The 22,026-nt window shown below is 42.9% G+C and overlaps 2 protein-coding genes and 1 long non-coding RNA gene across 5 annotated transcripts in view; 2 read left to right on the top strand and 1 right to left on the bottom strand.

Moving 5' to 3' along the window:
* Positions 1 to 17,426, top strand: part of LOC125969076 (STE20-like serine/threonine-protein kinase) — a 45,242-nt gene extending 27,816 nt beyond the window's left edge. Inside the window, exons 12-18 of the mRNA XM_049720771.2 lie at positions 4,551 to 4,730; positions 10,160 to 10,289; positions 11,142 to 11,266; positions 11,364 to 11,555; positions 15,126 to 15,251; positions 15,327 to 15,440; positions 16,421 to 17,426. Coding sequence (XP_049576728.2) covers positions 4,551 to 4,730; positions 10,160 to 10,289; positions 11,142 to 11,266; positions 11,364 to 11,555; positions 15,126 to 15,251; positions 15,327 to 15,440; positions 16,421 to 16,567 — 1,014 coding nt within the window. The 3' untranslated portion in view covers positions 16,568 to 17,426. The remainder of the gene's footprint in view (positions 1 to 4,550; positions 4,731 to 10,159; positions 10,290 to 11,141; positions 11,267 to 11,363; positions 11,556 to 15,125; positions 15,252 to 15,326; positions 15,441 to 16,420) is intronic.
* On the top strand, positions 361 to 4,127 carry LOC125969078 (uncharacterized). The gene is made up of 3 exons (XR_011086839.1): positions 361 to 468; positions 1,270 to 1,374; positions 1,990 to 4,127. It is a non-coding gene; the product is annotated as an uncharacterized lncRNA (long non-coding RNA).
* The window catches only part of LOC125969074 (collagen alpha-1(XVII) chain), a 23,726-nt gene continuing 18,861 nt past the window's right edge, over positions 17,162 to 22,026 (bottom strand). For 2 of the 3 annotated variants that reach the window (XM_068650648.1, XM_049720761.2), the window contains exons 40-52: positions 21,926 to 22,026; positions 21,560 to 21,604; positions 21,372 to 21,479; positions 20,803 to 20,940; positions 20,523 to 20,684; positions 20,307 to 20,438; positions 19,878 to 20,018; positions 19,526 to 19,666; positions 19,289 to 19,438; positions 19,093 to 19,173; positions 18,888 to 18,982; positions 18,645 to 18,689; positions 17,162 to 18,307 (exon numbers count right to left, since the gene is read on the bottom strand). The exon at positions 21,926 to 22,026 is cut by the window's right edge and continues 25 nt beyond it. In XM_068650648.1, the coding sequence (XP_068506749.1) occupies positions 18,221 to 18,307; positions 18,645 to 18,689; positions 18,888 to 18,982; positions 19,093 to 19,173; positions 19,289 to 19,438; positions 19,526 to 19,666; positions 19,878 to 20,018; positions 20,307 to 20,438; positions 20,523 to 20,684; positions 20,803 to 20,940; positions 21,372 to 21,479; positions 21,560 to 21,604; positions 21,926 to 22,026 (1,426 nt within the window). In that variant the 3' untranslated portion in view covers positions 17,162 to 18,220. The remainder of the gene's footprint in view (positions 18,308 to 18,644; positions 18,690 to 18,887; positions 18,983 to 19,092; positions 19,174 to 19,288; positions 19,439 to 19,525; positions 19,667 to 19,877; positions 20,019 to 20,306; positions 20,439 to 20,522; positions 20,685 to 20,802; positions 20,941 to 21,371; positions 21,480 to 21,559; positions 21,605 to 21,925) is intronic. The other variant, XM_049720762.1, reaches the window with a different exon arrangement.

The raw sequence follows: 22,026 nt of genomic DNA, 5'->3' as shown, positions 1-22,026 counted from the left end.
CACATAATAACAGATTTCTGACAGCTACTTGTGGGGCCCTCCGTATTGATCGAAGGTTGTCTCATGTTTTTAGATCATATTTTGGTTATGGACATTATGGAGGCTGATTATATTACAGCTATAGTTCCACACATCCTCAACAGTTAAACGGCTAAAGTGTCATGCTCAAGGATGCTCCACTACATCCATAAAGATGCTGTTATAGGACCTGATTAGACATCCAGAACCGACTGTAACACTTTAGTTAGAAAAGCTTGTTTGGTTTCGGGGACTAACTTCACATGATTTAACTATACAGGTCTTGAGTCTGTCATTTGTGGTGTCTGTATGATGTTGGTAAGTTATTTGTGGTTTTAATTCCAGGTGACAGGCTCTCAGGCTCCCGTTGATGGTGCGCTGCCTGAACCAGCCAGAACTTGGCAGGACTCTGACCCTGATAATAACATCAAACAAGATGCCAGCCAACAGGTAACATTCAGTTAGACTTTGTTGTAAGAAATAAACTTTGTAGACCTTTTCTTGTTCTCTTAGTTTACAGCTTTTAGTTGGAAAGCTGTTCTTTAGTCAGAAGGTACCTTAAACAGCATTCAGCCAACCATTGGATCACACGGTTTTAGTGGTTCTCCTCATAGAGCCCAAACGAACCAGTGGCACACACACCTATAGATGGATATTTGAAACATGCGCCCATGGGTGTCCAACCAAGCCAATCATTCACACACACATAAAAGATTTCTGATGGCTACTTGTGGGGCCCTCCGCATGGATCGAAAGTTGTCTTGGTTATTCCAACCAAGCCAATCATTCACACACACATAATAACAGATTTCTGATGGCTACTTGTGGGGCCCTCCGTATGGATCTAAAGTTGTCTTGGTTATTCCAACCAAGCCAATCATTCACACACACATAATAACAGATTTCTGATAGCTACTTGTGGGGCCCTCCGTATGGATCGAAGGTTGTCTCATGTTTTTAGATCATATTTCGGTTATGGACATTATGGAGGCTGATTATATTACAGCTATAGTTCCACACATCCTCAACAGTTAAACGGCTAAAGTGTCATGCTCAAGGATGCTCCACTACATCCATAAAGATGCTGTTATAGGACCTGATTAGACATCCAGAACTGACTGGAACACTTTAGTTAGAAAAGCTTGTTTGGTTTTGGGGACTAACTTCACATGATTTAACTATACAGGTCTTGAGTCTGTCATTTGTGGTGTCTGTATGATGTTGGTAAGTTATTTGTGGTTTTAATTCCAGGTGACAGGCTCTCAGGCTCCTGTTGATGGTGCGCTGCCTGAATCAGCCAGAACTTGGCAGGACTCTGACCCTGATGATAACATCAAACAAGATGCCAGCCAACAGGTAACATTCAGTTAGACTTTGTTGTAAGAAATAAACTTTGTAGACCTTTTCTTGTTCTCTTAGTTTACAGCTTTTAGTTGGAAAGCTGTTCTTTAGTCAGAAGGTACCTTAAACAGCATTCAGCCAACCATTGGATCACACGGTTTTAGTGGTTCTCCTCATAGAGCCCAAACGAACCAGTGGCACACACACCTATAGATGGATTGTTGAAACATGCGCCCATGGGTGTCCAACCAAGCCAATCATTCACACACACATAACAGATTTGTGATGGCTACTTGTGGGGCCCTCCGTATGGATCTAAAGTTGTCTTGGTTATTCCAACCAAGCCAATCATTCACACTCACATAATAACAGATTTCTGAAATATGGTTTCTTGTGGCTTCTTTGTTGTAAATTTTGGAGCCTTTTCCATGTTTTATATGTAAAATTTCCTGTGATATAAGGTTTTGGCATATTTCAGAGGATGTGTACAGCACCGGTCGTCTACCAGTTAAGATATTGGACAGAAATTTTAATTATTTTGAGCAAAGAAATTCTAGTCTTTATATTAATACAGCATATAAGAGTAGCTTGCAGAAACTAACAACACATTTCTTTTAATTCCCTCCATAGAGCTATCAATTATCAAAGGAGTTTCTCAAAGTGGACTACTCAGACAGTGATGATACTGACAATGATTCCCAAAAGGACTGCTCTGTACCTCTGCAAATCAATCTGCTCAAAACAAGAGTATATTAAATTTGACCAAGCATTCTTATACAGGTGCAGTTAATTTTTGTTTTAGAATATTGCTATACTGTGTTTTTTTTCTGTACTTAAAAATCATCATTTCAGATGGGCTGATCCCAGAAGTGATAGAAGTGACCTCTTGTACCTCCGCATCTCGTGGCCCAAGTAATGAAAAGTCTGCCAAAAAGGGAGGTGAGTTTAGAGTAATCCTTTTCAATATATAACTTTATCACAGTTGCTTTTAAATTGCCCAATTGTTACTACTGTATCAGTATCTAATTATCCTCACATATGCTGCTTACTAAGATTTAGATGACCCAAGCAAGATATATTAAACACCACTTGACTTTTTTTCTTAGACATGTAAGGTCTAAACTTTTGAATTTTGTCATAAAATGAAAATTGACCCATCCTTTCTCATGTGAGTTACAGGTCATTGCTAACCTTGATTATATGTGAGATGTTTGTTTACATCTATTTTTAAATAGAGGTAATGTATACATGACACATTTACCTCAAAAGAGAGAAAGAAAAATTGCTCTAGATTAACCTATTAGTGAATATGCAAATTCACACATTGTCACACCAAGGCAGATACCATTCTTATACAGCTTGCATTTAATTTTTTACACACTATATATTTCCAAATTTACTTTTATCATCTTTGTTTGTCCATGTGTAGCACGTTATCAAAGCAAATTCCCCATACATGTAAAACACTGTCTGAAAAAAGTTTTTCTCTGATTTTTATTTTTTATTTTCCCTGATTTTGCAACAACTTGTATCTGTTCTTAATGGTTTTGTCAGAGAAATGGTGCATCCCAATGTGCTGCCATGGTGGAGTTTGACTGCCTGTGCAACCTCTGTAGGGTCCAGGAATTGCTTCATCTACCAGCAGTGACATTCTGGTCAAATGCAAAACTGCTTAAAAGTAATCAAGAAAATGAGAGACCTCTTTCCCCCACCACCAAAACTGGGGGCATTCTAATGTTACCCTTTTGTGCATCTATTTTTAATTTTGTTAATATCAAAACAGCTGACACTGAAGACCACCTAGCAACTTAAATGACCGGATTAATATCTCAGATATTAACTGATTTACTTATGTCTATTGTAGGCTCATCACTGTTGACAAAGATAGTTGACGTTATAAAATATCTCATTTGAATTATATTGTCGGATAATTGTCCATAAAGTGAATGTATTCTTTATGCAATTTTGTTCTAATTAAGTTGTAAACTAAAAAGTGCTCTTCCTATGCCCTTAGGTAACGGAAAAGTTGTGAAAAGAAGCTGGACCCCAGAGGAATGTGCTGCAGTAAATAAACATTCAAGGAAGTATATATTGACAAATCAGGTTCCTGGTAAGCTTGACTGCGAGAGATGCATTGCTGCAGAACCACAAGCACCGAGCTGTTAAGTACTTTGTCAAAAAGAGAATAACCACCATGAGGAGAAAATATGAGTGAAACAGCTTCCCTTAACAGAGATAGAAACACATGGCTGGTCCTGTTTCACCATTTGTTCACTATTTGTTTGTGATTTTTTTTATGCTCCACTTCTCCTGTTCGTAAATTTTAGATTAAATAAGTTCCTTTATTCATTGGCTACATTTGTAATGTGTCCATTTAAAATTTTGACTCGACAATTATTACTTGTAAATCCTGTGTACTTTATAGTTAGCTAAAATGCAGAATTTAAATATTTTAAAATGTACCAATATGACTGAACAAATTGAAGAATATTAAGACTGTGACCAAGGAAAATGGACCAGAATCTGAATAAAGACTTCAGAATGTATTTTAGAATGCACATTTCAATGTATATCTAGTATATTTAGCCAGATGAAAGTATTAATAACACTAACAAAATTTTTAGGTTTTCTCAAATGATTAAGTCCACACAAATGCATGTTTGGGTTAGATTAGGGTTGGGGTTGAACTTGATAGATCCTCTTTATAAAGGCAGACCTAACAAGTCTTAAATCTTAACAGCAAGCTCCATAACTGGCTAAAAAAATAATGTGTGTATAGGTAGACCTCTTAAGGTTGAAATATTAAAAGCGATCCCCATAACTGACTAAAAATCTCATGTGTGTAAAGGTGGACCCCGCAAAGCCGGAATGTTAGAAACAGGCCCCAGATATGACTGAAAAACTGACATGAAAAAAAAAGTTTCAAATTGTGTTTATTGAAAGTGATTTTTAGTAACAAGATTTTTTTTGGGAGTTGCCTGATTTTTTTCATAGTTCTTGGACCACTAGAAAGGGTGGACCCCAGAACTCGGTAAATTAAGTTGGGTCCTGCAGAGGGAGGTTAACAAGGATGTGTGTGTGTGTGTGTGTGTGTGTGTGTGTGTGTTCAGTATAACTATGGTGGAAGATGTGTGGTTTGGTCACCTGAATTTGCTTATGATGTGCCCAATTGCACTGCTGTGTACTTCCAGAGTAAGAAGCGTCAGTATGACCAGGAGGTAGAGAATCTCGAGCGGCAGCAAAAGCAGACCATCGAAAGGTTGGAACAAGAGCACACCAATCGACTGAGGGATGAAGCCAAACGCATCAAATCTGAGCAGGACAAAGAATTGTCCAAGTATCAGAACATGCTGAAAACCCGGAAAAAAGAGGTCAGTGCATCGTTTTGTTTTTGTTACTCTGCTGCAATTCTTGATTGTAGTTTTTACTTGTCATACACACGCCATGATCCAGTCCACGTGATATCCTCACCATTATTCAAACCCATACCAAATTCAAGATGAAGTAAAAGGGGGGAAAAAAAGTCCTGTTAACCTGGAAATGGTAGACATGCGCGGGTGGAAACCGGTGAACATGGAAAGCAAAGGCAATCAAATTTTCACATCTATTTATGGCAGATGTGTTAACAACATGCTACTGTCAGATATTAATACATGTATGTATTAAAAGTACGAATGGGGTCACTGATGGTGTAGGGGTGTGCGAGCAGTGTGATCGAGTCCCACTCAGGGACAGTGTGGATGTGGGCGTGACTGGTTATCTCTGTGTGTGCCCTTCGACTGACTGGAGACTCCCGGTGACTCTGAACGAGATTCGCGGTGTGGAAATTGGATGGATGGAAGTACTAGTGGTATCCGTATTTGGTATTATCTGTGACTAGTCCCAAGTGTTTAATAGTCCATAATGTTATCAGTCCGAAAAAAGTGGTCTTGAACAAAAAGTGGTCTTTATGACATTACTATATAGTGCTGTCATTGGAATATTTTTTTGTCTTGAGATACGAACAAAATTTCAAATTCACCTTGGTTTTCTAGCTTTGGGAGGACTATATCAGTTGATGGAAGTATCGCGCTATTAAGCTGGTGTGCCAAATTACTACCAATAGACCCCCACGGAAGTACAGGGAAAAACAATACGTTAGGTACAGTCGTGTTTTGTGGTCCCATTTTAGGTGTTTGCAGGTTATGAGGAGTGCAAATGTTTTTACTGTCTCTTTATAGACAGTACAAGAATGAGAGCAATAGTTCTCATGAAAAACATTGGGGGGTCTGGAATGGCCCCTCCGCGAGTCGTCACCTTATCGTGGTGGAGGGGTTTGCGTGCCCCTATGATCCTAGGAGCCATGTTGTCGGGGGCTTCATGCCCCTGGTAGGGTCACCCATGGCAAACGGGTCCTAGGTGAGGGGTCAGACAAAGCACGGCTCACCCAAGCCCCTTATGATGAGTGATATAAATGGACTTAGTTTTCCCTCGCCCAGACGCGGGTCACCGGGGCCTCCCTCTGGAGCCAGGCCTGGAGGCGGGGCTCGAAGGCGAGCGTCTGGTGGCCGGGCCTTCGCCCATGGGGCCCGGCCGGGCATAGCCCGAAATGGAAACGTGGGTCCCCCTTCCCATGGGCTCACCACCTGTGGGAGGGGCCGAAGGGGTCGGGTGCAATGTGAGCTGGGCGGCAGCCAAAGGCGGGGACCTTGGCGGTCTGATCCCTGGCTGCAGAAGCTGGCTCTTGGGACATGGAATGTCACCTCTCTGGCTGGAAAGGAGCCCGAGCTGGTGTGCGAGGCAGAAAGATTCCGACTAGATATAGTCGGACTAGCCTCCACACACAGTTTGGGTTCCGGTACAAGCCCTCTCGAGAGGGGCTGGACTCTCTTCCACTCTGGAGTTGCCCACGGTGAGAGGCGTCGAGCAGGTGTGGGTATACTTATTGCCCCCCGGCTGGGCGCCTGCACATTGGGGTTCACCCCGGTGAACGAGAGGGTAGCCTCCCTCCGCCTTCGGGTGGGGGGACGGGTCCTGACTGTTGTTTGTGTCTATGCACCAAACAGCAGCTCAGAGTACCCACCCTTCTTGCGGTCCCTGGAGGAAGTGCTGGAGAGCGCTCCTTCTGGGGACTCTATCGTTCTACTGGGTGACTTCAATGCTCACGTGGGCAATGACAGTGAGACCTGGAAGGGCGTGATTGGGAGGAACGGCCCCCCTGATCTGAACCCGAGCGGTGTTCTATTGTTGGACTTCTGTGCTCGACACGGATTTTCAATAATGAACACCATGTTCAAACATAAGGGTGTCCATGTGTGCACTTGGCACCAGGACACCCTAGGCCGCAGTTCGATGATCGACTTTGTAGTCGTGTCATCGGATTTGCGGCCGCATGTTTTGGACACTCGGGTGAAGAGAGGGGCGGAGCTGTCAACTGATCACCACCTGGTGGTGGGTTGGATCCGATGGTGGGGGAAGATGCCGGTCCGACCTGGCAGACCCAAACGCTCTGTGAGGGTCTGCTGGGAACGTCTGGCAGAATCTCCTGTCAGGAAGAGCTTCAACTCCCACCTCCGGCAGAGCTTTTCCCACGTCCCGGGGGAGGCGGGGGACATTGGGTCTGAGTGGACCATGTTCCACGCCTCCATTGTTGAGGCGGCCGACCGGAGCTGTGGCCGTAAGGTCGTTGGTGCCTGTCGTGGCGGCAACCCCCGAACCCGCTGGTGGACACCGGCGGTAAGGGATGCCGTCAAGCTGAAGAAGGAGTCCTATCGGGCCGTTTTGGCCTGCGGGACTCCGGAGGCAGCTGACAGGTACCGGATGGCCAAGCGGAACGCGGCTTCGGCGGTTGCTGAGGCAAAAACCCGGGCGTGGGAGGAGTTCGGTGAGGCCATGGAGAATGACTTTCGGACGGCTTCGGGGAAATTCTGGTCCACCATCCGGCGTCTCAGGAGGGGGAAGCAGTGCAACGTCAACACTGTTTACAGTGGGGATGGCGTGCTGCTGACCTCCACTCGGGACGTCGTGAGTCGGTGGGGAGAATACTTCGAAGACCTCCTCAATTCCACCTACACGCCTTCCATTGAGGAAGCAGGGCCTGGAGACTCTGAGGCGGATTCTCCAATCTCTGGGGTCGAAGTCACTGAGGTAGTTAAAAAACTCCTCGGTGGCAAGGCCCCGGGGGTGGATGAGATCCGCCCAGAGTTCTTAAAGGCTCTGGATGTTGTGGGGCTGTCATGGCTGACACGCCTCTACAACGTTGCGTGGACATCGGGGACAGTGCCTCTGGATTGGCAGACTGGGGTGGTGGTTCCCCTCTTTAAGAAGGGGGACCGGAGGGTGTGTTCCAATTACAGGGGAATCACACTCCTCAGCCTCCCTGGTAAGGTCTATTCAGGGGTGCTGGAGAGGAGGGTCCGTCGGGAGGTCGAACCTCGGATTCAAGAGGAGCAGTGTGGCTTTCGTCCTGGCCGTGGAACAGTGGACCAGCTCTACACCCTCGGCAGGATCCTCGAGGGTGCATGGGAGTTCGCCCAACCAGTCCACATGTGTTTTGTGGACTTGGAGAAGGCGTTCGACCGTGTCCCTCGGGAGGTTCTGTGGAGGGTGCTTCGGGAGTACGGGGTGCCGAGCCAACTGATAAGGGCGGTTCGGTCCCTGTATCACCGATGCCAGAGTCTGGTCCGCATTTCCGGCAGTAAGTCGGATTCGTTCCCAGTGAGGGTTGGACTCCGCCAAGGCTGCCCTTTGTCACCGATTCTGTTCATAATTTTTATGGACAGAATTTCTAGGCGCAGCCGAGGCGTTGAGGGGGTCCGGTTTGGGGACCTCAGCATCGCGTCTCTGCTTTTTGCAGATGACGTGGTGCTGTTGGCTTCTTCAGGCCGTGATCTCCAGCTCTCGCTGGAACGGTTCGCAGCCGAGTGTGAAGCGGTCAGGATGAGGGTCAGCACCTCCAAATCCGAGTCCATGGTCCTCGATCGAAAAAGGGTGGAATGCCCTCTCCGGATCGGGGATGAGATCCTGCCCCAAGTGGAGGAGTTCAAGTATCTTGGAGTCTTGTTCACGAGTGAGGGGAGGATGGAGCGTGAGATCGACAGGCGGATCGGTGCAGCGTCGGCAGTAATGCGGACCCTGTACCGGTCCGTTGTGGTGAAGAGAGAGCTGAGCCAAAAGGCAAAGCTCTCAATTTACCGGTCGATTTACGCTCCTACCCTCACCTATGGTCACGAGCTATGGGTCGTGACCGAAAGAACGAGATCTCGGATACAAGCGGCCGAAATGAGTTTTCTCCGCAGGATGTCCGGGCTCTCCCTTAGAGATAGGGTGAGAAGCTCGGTCATCCGGGAGAGACTCGGAGTAGAGTCGCTACTCCTCCACGTTGAGAGGAGCCAGATGAGGTGGCTCGGGCATCTTATCAGGATGCCTCCTGGACGCCTCCCTGGGGAGGTGTTCCGGGCATGTCCCACCGGTAGGAGACCCCGGGGACGACCCAGGACGCGCTGGAGAGACTATGTCTCTCAGCTGGCCTGGGAACGCCTTGGGATCCCCCGGGATGAGCTGGATGAAGTGGCTGGGGAGAGGGAAGTCTGGGAGTCCCTCCTAAAGCTGCTGCCCCCGCGACCCGACCCCGGATAAGCGGAAGAAGATGGATGGATGGATGGATGGATGGATGGATGGATGGTCTGGAATGGATTACAATTTGTTTCAGTGGGAAAAGATGATTTGAGATATCCACTTGGTCATGAAATGATTTACACGCTCATCTAAATGCACCTTTGGGACAGGGTATCAATCTAACCTTTTCATCAAAATATATTAAAAAAAAAAAAATTAAAACAGCTAATGCAGTGTAATTTAATAACATTAGAATAAACACATCAAGTCTTTTGCTCCTTTTCTCACCCAGCTTTTGTGTTACTATTTTCCATATACTGCTCATAACTTCCCTTGCTGGACAAACAGGAAGTGAGACTCTCTCCAAAGCATGTGAGAAATGCTATTATGAAGCGTATTAAAGGGGATATTATTTAAGCACCCCCAAAGGAGGTAACGAGTGTTCAATTTGTGGTGGATTCTTATTTTCCGACGCTATAGCTTCCCCGCAACTCTTGCATAAATTGTTTGCATGCCAAGTACTGTATAATGATGATACAGCTAGAGTTTTTCCTCCTTCAACCATCCACTTGCACGTTTGCTCTGTCAGGGACAGTGGGGGACCTGTGTACAGTGCATAGTGCAATGTGTAATATACAGTACTTTGATCCACAGGGAGTGGCCTATGTTATGATTCAGTCCTTTCAGTTGTCCTCCTGTACCCTGTGTAATGCTCCTGTACAGGATGTAAGTGAACTCACCTGTGTACATTTTGTTTTGAATGCATCCTCATTGGAACTGAGAATGCATTCAGATGGGATTGTTACCTTACGCATCCACTAAACACCAAGCTTAAGATCACTTTTCAATTTGAATAAAGTAGATGAAATGTTTTTTTAGGGTGGGCTGTCAATTTGTGAACCTCATGTTAAAAAGTTAAATATTTGTATTTATTGTGTGTAATGTGAACCGTGTTGGCCAGTATATAGTGATTTATAAGCAGGTCATAGTTTTTATGTCAGTGTCATCAGATCAAACTGTCTGCTTTGTTCCTTGCTTTGTGTGTAAATAGACATTGTACCTTTATATACATTCGGACATTGGTTTACTTTTACCTTTTTTTTTTTTTAGGGATTATTGCCATTTTCAACTCGAAAGTTACATAAGGAACATGGAAGTGTAAAGAAAAATATTGACTAAATTAGTTGTATAACTTCACATATAGGAGCAGGAGTTCCTTCAGAAGCAGCAGCAGGATCTTGACAGCGCTCTGAAGAAAATTATCCAGCACCACAAACATGAGCTGGCCACCATCGAGAGAGACTGCCTCAACCACAAGCAGCAGCTTCTTAGAGGTAATGATAAGTGTCACTTCTGTTGGCTTGTGTGGTTTTCGTGCCACAACCATATGCAAGAAGGAAGATCGTGATTTTTCATAGTTGCCACATACCAACATTCAGTCGTACAATAGTCATTTCTTTTCTAAGTACATGTCATTTGTTTCCAAATTAAGGATACAAAACTTTGAGTCCATAAGCACATATTTATTTACCGGTGTTAAAATTATACTTGACCAAATGTGCTCAAAATAGAGAATCAATCATGGAGAAAAACGCGGCTGGCCCACTTTATAATTTTACCCCTCGTCAAGAATGTGTGAGTGCTTTTTTTATCATTTGGACAACAGGGGCTTTTCCCCCATTTATTGTGACCGCTGGCATTCAGCGTGACATTTTCTTCAAATTAGATAATCCCTTTCTTTATGGAAAAAGGCGCCGTCCCGCTCTCCTTCGATTAGTGAACATCTTGTTATTGCATACTAAACATGCATGGGATTTAGTATGCTCACAAAAATATTTTCTGAGAAGAAACATGCTGAACCAAGTCATGGGAGCCTGGTTGAGGATTACTTTCACAGGCAGCAAAGGTGACTTTACAGCTTCAAATCTCCTTGCACACAAGCACTTAAAGCCTTCGTCCATTTTGTATACCATTTGTTCTGTGCAAGTCACATGGAACCTAGATTCCATCCCACTTAACTTCAGGTAAGAGTTGACTGATCAGCTATCATTCACTGGAGCACTTTTCTGATTTACTGCATGTCATCTGACATCAGAAAAAAATTTACTCGTTTACAAAACTGCCAGTTTTGTCCTGCTGTTTTTTTTTTTTTTTACCTTTGCATATTTATGTCTGTCCGCACATAGCAAGGGAGGCTGCCATGTGGGAGCTGGAAGAGCGTCATCTGCAGGAGAAACACCAACTGTTCAAGCAGCAGCTGAAAGACCAATACTTCATGCAACGACATCAGCTGCTGAAAAGACATGAAAAGGTGTGCCTTATTGTCCTACTCGCACTCACTTTCCAAGTTATGCCTCCACATTTATTGTACAGTGGAACCTGAGACTATTTTATTTCCTCCCCTGCAGGAGATGGAGCAAATGCAGCGCTACAACCAGCGACTGATTGAAGAGATGAAGAACAAGCAGACTCAGGAAAGAGCCAGACTGCCAAAGATTCAACGCAGTGAGGCCAAAACCCGCATGGCCATGTTCAAGAAAAGTCTTCGCATCACCGGAGCTGTTGTCACACCGGAGCAAGAGAGAGAGAAGGTCAAACAGGTAATAGCAATGTGCACTACCGTAATTGCCGGACTATAAGACGCACCGGATTATAAACCGCACCAGCTAAAATTCAGGGATATTTCAGTTTTTTTCTTACATAAGCCTCACCGGACTATAAGCCGCACGTGCACACGAGTTTTTTACAAAGAAAGACAGTACATAGAAAGCCTTTTTAACGTTTTAATAACATACTTGAACATGTCTTTCTAAACATTGCCTGTGACGCAGCAGTAGTACCGCAGCAACGCGGAAGTGTGCACGCGAGTTATTAGCAAAGAAAGACTGGACACAACGTTTTTTTAAAGCTTTAATAACATACTGTTAGGTTACGGATTTTAGTTATTGATCTGACTCCAAATTGCGATCAACACTTAACACATAAATTGCTATGTCCTAATCCACACACTGGCGCACCTGACAATTTTGCGAGTTTGTTCTGTCAAAGAGAAGACCAGTAGATCAATCAGACCAAATTTACCAATTGTTTATTCCTGACAAAGCGCACTAATACAGGCCTGGGTCCCGGGTCCCTCACACTAAAATTCGTGCGTTTTTGTGACCACTAAAAGACGACACATTCTTCCGGGTTGCCCAGTTTTGAAGAAACACAATATGAATATTAAAGCACGCAAAACATTGTGAGATGATTGGTCGATGGCCATCTCCTCCCCGTGTCGGTGTTATGAGGTCAGGCGGTTGGGATTTCCCCGCGAAGCCCGACCACCTGGACGTGATGTTGTTCTCGTTTCTCACCGACCTTGAGGTGTTCTCGTCCGGTACTCCCTGTCTGGGCCTATTCCACAACACTTCGAAGAAAACAAGTTCATGCAGTTTGCCTCCACATTCTTTGCCACCCACCAATCCACACGATCACTCCAATACTAGATAATATATTAATATAATTATAAGTTTAACACTTAAAAATATGTTTGCAAACTGCCGAAAGCACATTTCCCTTTAATACCTTAACATTTCTTTCCAAACACTGCCTGTGACGCGGCAGTAATACCGCAGCAACACGGAAGTAACACAGCAAAGTCACTGAGACGCGGCGGTAACACAGCAGCAACATGGTAGCACAGCACTAACAGGGCTGGTTAAAAAAACCATAGCAGTAAAAGTAAAAAAAGAGCCGTCTTCATCTTCCTCCTGTGCACTGAAACCATCGAAGTCTTCCTCCTTAGTGTCCGATTGGAATAGCGTTAGATATTCTTCGCCTCACACTTTCTCAGTCTCTCTTTCGTCGTCGGTTTTATGCATTTCTTCGAATGTGAAAAGGGTCTGTTCATGCTAATCTTATTTATGCACGAAGCGCTAAATTACATTAAACTAGCGAGCGACACGTATAGCTTAAAAGCGGCATCATATGCATTTCTTTTGTCCCCCATAATGACGGTTTGTGTATAAAAGCTTCCTGTCTTCGTGTGGATGCGGGTGTGTGCGTGATGCGCGAAATGTAAACACAAACTAGCACGTCTTCTTCGGCGCATTATCTCTTCTTCGTCTGTCTCGCTCTTGCTTCCTGCTTAGACCGCCCCCTGGAGACTGGAGGCCGTACCAATCCATAAGTACGCTCCAGAGTAGACACAAGACAATGTCATCAACATCGACTGCCTTTGGCTTAAAAGCGGCATCATATGCATTTCTTTTGTCCCCCATGATGACGGTTTGTGTATAAAGGCTTCCTTTCAGTAATGTCCGTCTTGATCGCGTTCTGCGTGATGCGCGAAATGTAAACACAAACTAGCACGTCTTCTTCGGCGCATTATCTCTTCTTCGCCTGTCTCGCTCTTGCTTCCTGCTAGAGCGCCCCCTGGAGGCCGGAGGCCATAAAAATCCATAAGTACGCCGCGCCGCCGTTTAAGGTTCAAAGTAACCTTCTGAATAAAATGCATTAAAAGTTCACATTCATTACAACTTGTTTTTGGTGCGCAAAATGTCAGAAGAATTGGATGTAAATGCTGATTGATTGGGTTTAATACAATGCAGATGGTCCAAACAGCGCCACTGCTTTGTGTAATCTCTGAGTGACATGGCAGAGTAAGAGAAAGGGTTTAGAGCACAGGTGTCAAACTCAAGGCCCGGGGGCCAGATACGGCCCGCCACATCATTCTATGTGGCCCGCGAAGACAAATTGTGCATCAAATTCGTGTGTCATTACTAGAATTGCAAATTGTCTTCACTTTTAATATCTTTTTTTTTTTAATATTTGACCAGTTTTTACTCATCTGATTTGAAAACGAGTTATTTGTCAGTTTGTTTTGTAGCTTTTACTGTATATAATAGTGTTAAGAGTAAAAGTGATCAAGTCATCACAAAAATCACGAAAAAAATCTTATATAAGCCGCAGGGTCCAAAATTTTGGAAAAAAGTCGCGGCTTATAGACCGGAAATTACGCTAAACATAATTTTGACCAAAAGCCTCCAGCAAATTGCTATCACTCTTTTTTTTTTCTTGTCTGGCTGAAATTGGTGAGCAACTGTGTATTATAGGCCCCCTTCAAATTCTTGTTTTTCCTTCGAAACTTTCATATCCTATTCAAGCAAGATGACCCGAAATCACCTCGCAGGTCGTTCCGATTCTAGCAACACTGGAAGAGTGCCTCAATGCAAGCTTTAAGCCTCCTTTCGCAAATGTTACGCTTGACCGTTTACGAAAGGAAAAGACATACTATATCTCACCTGGCCTGTGAATACTCATTCATCCAGATCAGTTCATTCTTAGGGCATGGAATCAATCGTAACCGGACTGTCAAATGGTTGCCCTAGAAGACGTTCCGCTTCTCATCTTAGCAACAGTTCGTGCTACAAGGCGGGGTTAGGACTGAACTGACCTGTGTTGTTGTTCGGAAAACTCAATTATTTATTCTCCAAGTTGAAGTCGCACCCTAACTATTCTTTTGGAATGAGCGAGACCCCTCTGTCTGTCAACAAGAGTCGTTGGGTGGAAACTCCTTTATTAATATTCCATTCAGAAGGTAGTGGAGCTGACTCAAGCAACTAAGAGACTGCTTTGTTGTTTGATAGAGGGAAAAACAAAGGTAACTGTGGAATGGATGAAAGGATGGCATTGTATGTGGGGGGCATAGGTGGTGTCCTCCTTTCCGTGTACAAGATTGTCATGATGGGGGGGGGAGTACCTTTCTGTCTGTAAATTGTTCCATGGAAAGGACAGCTCTGAATTCTTTTCAGCAAACAAGCCAAGGTCATTAGTACAGATATGGGGATGACACATGGGTTGAACTTAAAAGCCAATAAATGCAAGCATTCACAGAGCACATTAATGGTGGATAGTGGACCGGGTATAATCACACCACCAAATCGTTGTGTCATGTGTCCATGAACTGCTAATCAGGTCGGGAAATCTTCCAAATAAATGTCACCCAAACAAGTTTGCGACCCCTCCACTTCACTGTAGGGTGAATTGCGGAATGGCTCCCTCATAGGCGCAGAGGCAAGTCCCATAAAATATTTATGTGCCCAACATACAGCCCAACTACTTGCAATTAAAAAAAAAAGAAGAAATTAAAAGTTAATTTTCCATATAACGTGTAGTGTCTCTCTAAGTTTGCAGTTCAAGAAGAAAAGAGACAAAAGAAAGAGCGACTCCACCAACATCAGAAACATGAAAACCAGATGCGAGATTTACAGCTGCAATGTGACGCCAACATTCGAGAGCTGCAGCAGTTGCAAGTACGGCTTGTAAATGATTCTTTTCAGTGTTTTAACGCTATATCCATTGACACCTTTTATGTTCTGAATTCACAGAATGAGAAGTGTCATCTGCTGATCGAACATGAGACGCAGAAGCTGAAGGAGCTGGATGAGGAGCATAGCGTGGAGCTGAAAAAATGGCGAGAGAAGCTACGACCCAGAAAGAAGGTGGTAACACTTGGATAATCATTTAAATTAAAAAAGAGCATCTGTGAGCTCAAAGTCAGGCATTGAAAGATACGATTTTATAACAATGCAAAATGCATCTTGAAAGAATTCACAGCACTTGATTTTTTCCACTTTGTCTTATATTGCACAATCATTCCAAAATGGAATGCATTTCCTCCTTAAACCACTCATCATAATGACAACCTGGAAAAAGAGCGGAGTTACTTTTGTTTGTTTGTTTGTTTGTTTGTTTGTTTGTTTGTTTGTTTGTTTGTTTGTTTGTTTGTTTGTTTTGTTTAGCTAAAAACAACATCCAGCTTTCAGCAGGCAGTCCTGAATTTTTTTCATTCATGAATAATGAAGGCCACTGTGGCTATTTACACCCAAGCATTAGAACCTTTCTGTATCCTTCAGATGTAGTATGCTTCAAGACATTCCTGTCTTGGCAATCAACAAACAAATTAGTTGACTTTATGCTTGGTTTGTTTGGACATGAACTATCGACTGTGGAACCTTACATGGACAGTTTGGGTGTGTGGGCCTTTAGAAATTACATCCAATCATCTGAATTATGAATGAGATATAGTGCTCACTGAAAAAGTTAAACGCTGAGAAAAGTAAACTATTCATACTGACAATGAACTAATAAAAGTAGACAATACTTTTGAATTGTAGTCAAATGTGAGAAAAGTAAAGTGCTGAGAATAATTTCTGGATGTGTTGCATGACAGGCTGAATTCAGGCTAGAAAATTGAAAATATCTCACTTAGAGGGAATTATAGTCTCAAAAGGAATATTCATACATATACGCTTATTATTAATACATGTTCATCTGACAAGAAACAGAACAAGCAAAATCCAAAGAGCAGCAAGGAGGGAAAATTAGAAATTTTTTTCAAAGCAAATTATGATGTTGCATGTTGGTACTTGATGGGTAATAAATATAGTTCAATATTGTTGTTTTCCCTTCTGGCTCACAGGCCCTGGAAGAAGAGTTTGCCAGGAAGTTGCAGGAGCAGGAAATGTTTTTTAAGATGAGCGGAGAGTCCGAGTGCCTTAACCCCTCCGCACAGAGTCGCATTTCCAAGTTTTATCCAATCCCCAGCGTCCAGTCCACTGGTTTCTAGGCCAACCCCTGCTGTCCTCTCAGCAGTTGGACTGATGTGGCTGAGCCTGTGCCTTTCTCTCCTACTTGGGCCACCAGCAGAGGATGTACAAGGTTTACCCCTCTTTGAACACCTCTGTTTCCTGCAGCTATTTATATCACATTTCTTGTAACGTTAATTGGAAACATTTTAGATGATCATAAGATTTCTGGTTATTATAAATCAATGATGAATCTGATCAATCCTAGTATGAAGCTCTGATTTAGAATCTTACTCTAGGTTGAGATGCAGCTGGGCTTAAATACAGTAGATCTAATTCATCGCTTTGCGTTTTTCTCCCCGCCGAATGCCTTTCTGTCTCAAGGTGGGAGAATCAAGCTGGAAATGGCAGGTGGCATTTTTCAGTTATGCATAACAGTGGAGAAGGTGTAAGACATTATTATAGCCAGAATCGCACATTAAAACAAGATGACAGTTCTATTGAGAACGTCATATGTGGAATCCAATAAATGATAGCACCACTGTGTTTTAGCAATAAACCAGCATTTTATTCACCACCAAAACAGTTAGAATTTTCCCATTATCCAGTTATGGGTAAAAATGAACAGTATTCAGTGACAATGACAAGATCCATCCTTTTATTATTGTGTACATGCAAATCAACAAGAACATTCATCTATGAGCTAAATTATTGTTTATTTCTTAATCAGCTTCACCAAAAACACATTTCTTTAGCAGGTGTCACAAGTCTGATTTGCTTAAATAGCCATAATGCTTTTGAAAGGTTAATTTGAGCTACAATGCATCAGATTTTTTTTTTTTTTGTAATAAATTCATCCTCACTGCATAAATTGTCTGGATTAAAAGAAACAAAAGATGAGCTCTTTGCATGTTTGTTCGTGTTTTCGTGTTTGTGTTTTTGGTTTGCTAGGATGTTCATATCTAATGAAGTTCAAGCAAAATGGGGGCCTGACTTGTTTAGGCTTTCTTGAATTATCAACTCATTTCATGCTCTTTCTATCAAGTGTTACTGAAGGTATTTAATAGTAAGGCACAAAAACAAAGTGGAAAGCTGTGCACTTTTTTTACATGACATAACTAAGCAATATTTCGGGTAAATAAAACCGGCCACTTACTTGCTTCTCTCATTTTGTATCGTAGAACAACTTAAAGCTGTAATCGTGAAATTAAGTCTTGTGTAGTTATGACTTTGCTGTGATATCAATTTAATAATTCATATAAAAATAATTCATTTTTAAAAATGTATAGTTTCTAGGTGGCCTCCGTCATGTAGATTTTCATTTTTCTGTAAATAAAGTTTCCTCTGTACTAAAGCTGTGCTTAGTCTTGCTATGAGTTCTTTGAAAATGGCCATATATATTTTTTCCCACAAGCTGAAACCCAAAAGTAAAGTTTGTAAAGTTGGTCCACTAAATTTTGTTTCAAGCTACATTCAACTGCACACAAGTACAAATTATATACACACTCTGAATATAATAACAGCAGTTGGTTTGATTGTACATGTGTCCAAGTCTAGTCACACTTGTGAATTAACAATAAAAGTTCCGGCTATTGGTTTAAAATTCCTTTTCAATACAATCCCTGATAGTGAAGCAGATACAGTAATAAAAAAATATTGCATACATTTACTCTTGTAAAATGAACAATTGTGCATCACACCAGGCCACCTTCGTCCACATAGTCATGTGGCTCAGACACCAGTATGCCTCTTTGACCTCCTTGAAACTGCTGAGTAGTCACCTGAAAAAGTAAGACATTGTTCAGTTTATATCAAATCAAGTTTTTTCGAGAGAGATAAAAACGTTGCCAATAAATAAAACCAACATTGTGAGAAACACCATAATCATAAAGTTATACAATTTTTTTAAGTATATTTAAAAAATGAATTGAATTTGATGACTCGAAGTCAGATGCAACTACATTAAATCGACAGTATGTAAATATTGGAGGTTTGTACAGTATGTCGCACATTATTGGTGTATGAGGTTCACTAAGGTCAAAACCCACCTAGTACAGGGAACTGAAAAATTGAGGTGTTGTATGTTATAAACTGCCAAACATCAAGCTGACCACTCACCGTTTTCTCCCTTGGGCCCTTGTTGTCCTGGATATCCACGGTCACCTGCATCCATACAAACAAAGTAATTTATGGTGATGGTTAGGAGGGAGGGAGGGAGGGAGGGAGGGAGGGATCTTAACCCATTTGATTTGGGGGCTCTGGACTGGTCTGCAGTCGTTCCCAGGACATGTGAAATACAATCATTCATTCATCTTCTAAACTGCTTATCTTCACAATAGTCGCAGGTATGTTGGAGCCTACATCTTCTAAACTGCTTATCCTCACAATGGTCACAGGTATGTTGGAGCCTACACCAGCTGAGTGGAGTGGTAATTTGGCCAAAGCCAGAATCTGAACTGTGAGACAGACATGTTAACGAATACCTCACAGTGCCACAAATGAAAAAAATTAGAATTCCGAATGGTAGCCAATATCAAAGTAGAGTATCAGTATTTTGAAAGTGTACCTCTGTCTCCTTTTGGGCCTGGGAATCCTATTTCCCCTTTTTGTCCTGGTCTCCCTGGTGCTCCGACAATGGCACCGTTTGCTGTGGGAGAAATGTGGAATTGTCATTTTGCACTTAATCTCATTCAGCTGTTTCATTATTGTTTTATTTTCTACAATTAGATTCGCAATGTTTTGAAAAGTCAAAAGTCATTTACTTCTGATAAATTCCACTAAATCAGTGACGTTTGCTTGGGAGCCAAACACTCGGCTGTATCCGGGAGCTCCTGGAGGCCCTGGAAGTCCTGGTGGCCCTTGAACACTGTGTTCGTAGTTGTTCCATCTTCTGTCACCAATTAAACCACGTGCTAGAAAAACATTGAATTGTAAAATGTCAATGTTTGCTTTCCAGTGTTTGTGTAACACGTCCCATAGATTGTCATGTGATTGCTTACATTGCAGGTATTCCACAAGATGTGTGTAATTCCCACTGGAACCGAACCCTTGACTTTGACCTGGAGGACCAGGAGGGCCTGGAGGTCCTTGGTGGATATGACTGCTGTACTCTCTGATGATGTCACGTAACACACCGTGAGCTATAAATGAGATAAATGGTGGTTTAGTTCATAGTGCTGATCAAATCTTCAATAATAATTGTATTACTCTGAAGAAAAGCTTGCTGAATCTGCAAAGCTGTAGTTCCATTGTACTTTATTGCTTAGTTAGGATTTGCATTAAATTCATATGGACAGGTGCTCTTTGAGTGTATTTTGTTTAGAGCAGGAAGCATTGTCAGAATCCACTTACATCTTATGTATTCCACTAGATCTGTTGCGTTTCCTTGAGAACCATACCAACGGGTGGACCCTGGAGGTCCAGGTGGTCCTCTTAGTCCTTGCCCAGAACGGCCATATTGATCTCTTCCAGAGTCATAGAGCAGACCTTGGGCTGAGGATGACATGTCCAGAGGGTTTAACACAGCATCTCTGAATGTAATGCTGCAGTTCCCAGCCATTTCTACGACAATTTGTCTGGAGGATCACTATTTCCAAGAGTCAAAGTCAAAAATGATTTTGGTTAAAAGAACCCCATGATTCAGAGTCAGATATGATCCAAACATCTGTTTGTCCCATAGCTTATGTTTAACGTCCTCAAGTTTGATGAACATCTCAGAGTAAAATAGCCTTGTAATTTAACATCTAAATTTGAGGGCAATCTGAGCAGATATGTACTCACATTTGATGTACTCCACAATATCCACAGCATTGTCTTGAGAACCAAACCACTGGCTGTATCCAGGAGGACCGGGAGGTCCTGGAGGCCCTTGGACAGCACCACCTTGAACAACATCCCGAAGCAGGCCATGGGCTACATGTAGACAGAGGTGATGAGGACAAGAGACACCAAAATAATTCCACTGTAGCACATGTGTCTTTCTTGTTTACCACCTACATTTGATGTAATCTGTGATTCCCACAGCCATACTGGAGTAGTCTCCAGTCTCCACGTTCCAATGCCTACCACCAGATACACCCGAATCTCCCTTTTCTCCTGGGGGTCCAGGAGGACCAGGTGGACCAGGAATGCCAAACATACCTCCTCTTGTCCTACCACCTTAAGACAGTTCCCAAATATTATCACATCGTCCACAGAGCCAGTTTCAAATGGAAGAAAAAATGCTTAACAAAGAACTCTTGACTAACATTTTGTACCAGAAATGTTTTGTACTCACTGCTCACATATTCCCGTCTATCTGCTGTGATTGTCTCGCCGTTCGCACCACCAATGTAGGTAAGTTCAGTGCTTGTCCCAGGTGGACCCATGGGTCCAGGGGGCCCTGGTGGACCTGGAGGACCTCTACCGGCGATACCTTTAAAATAACAAAGTCGTATAACAGTGTTGATTTAGTATCTAATATAATTATTTATCTATGAGAGTGAGAATATTCTTGTCACGAAACGGATGGAGCAGGGCGACCAAGTGCAGCTTGGACCAGGGTTTATTGAAGGGAACAACTAACAGACTCGGCAGACTGACGTAACTTACTAACAAAACCACAAACAGAAACTGAACAGACGTGAGACAAAAGACATCATGACATTAACAATGATCCGAAAGGGAGTGATAAATAGACAGGACTTAAATACAAGACAGGTAACAAGAGGCAGGTGACTGAGATTACAATGATTGTGAGGTAACACAGGAGGGGAGGGGCGAGTACACAGACGCGGACAGAAACCATGACAACCTACATATAAAACAACCAGGGACGAGTCGTGACAATTCTTTTTTCACACTCACTTTGCAAATATTCACGAACGTCTGAGCTCAAGTAGTTCCCAGTTCCTGATGCTCCAGGAGGTCCAGGTGGACCTGGCACACCAGGTGGCCCCTGGGGTCCAACAGCACCTGATTGGGTATAAGATAAATCTCCATTAGTATAAGACAATTTGATTGGATAAATGCCGTAAATACATGTTGTCACTTACTCGAGAAGCCATTTCCTTGTCCAGATGCACCAACCATGCCCCTCTCTGATGTCAGACAGACTCATGGTTAGACATACTGATGTTATCAAATCATAACGCTTCAATATTGTGAGACCAGCTTTAAGAAAAAGAGGCCCAATAGCCAACCATTAGGAAAGTTGCTACTGTGGACATGTCTTTGTTTGTCATTTAGTTATCATTTTATAGTACTAGCTTTTCTTCTACTGCCCTGATACTTTTCTGTTTGTTTATTTGCTTGTTTTTTTTCATGTTTTAAGGAGGTGTAAGGAGGGGTAAGGAGGTTTTCTCAAATTCATTTGTGGTTTTGCGTAATACTAATGCCAATGTAAGAAAATGTTATTGTACCTTTCATCAAACTGATGACACGTTCAGCCACTTCCTGCATGCTAAATCTATAACTTCCTTGACCTGGTGCTCCAGGGGGCCCTGGTGGGCCAGGTGGACCA

The sequence above is a fragment of the Syngnathus scovelli genome, chromosome 5, assembly GCF_024217435.2.
Source record: "Syngnathus scovelli strain Florida chromosome 5, RoL_Ssco_1.2, whole genome shotgun sequence".
NCBI classification, from domain to species: Eukaryota; Metazoa; Chordata; class Actinopteri; order Syngnathiformes; family Syngnathidae; genus Syngnathus; species Syngnathus scovelli.
The sequence above is the reverse complement of the archived record's forward strand: the minus strand, read 5'-3'. Positions and strand labels throughout refer to the sequence as shown.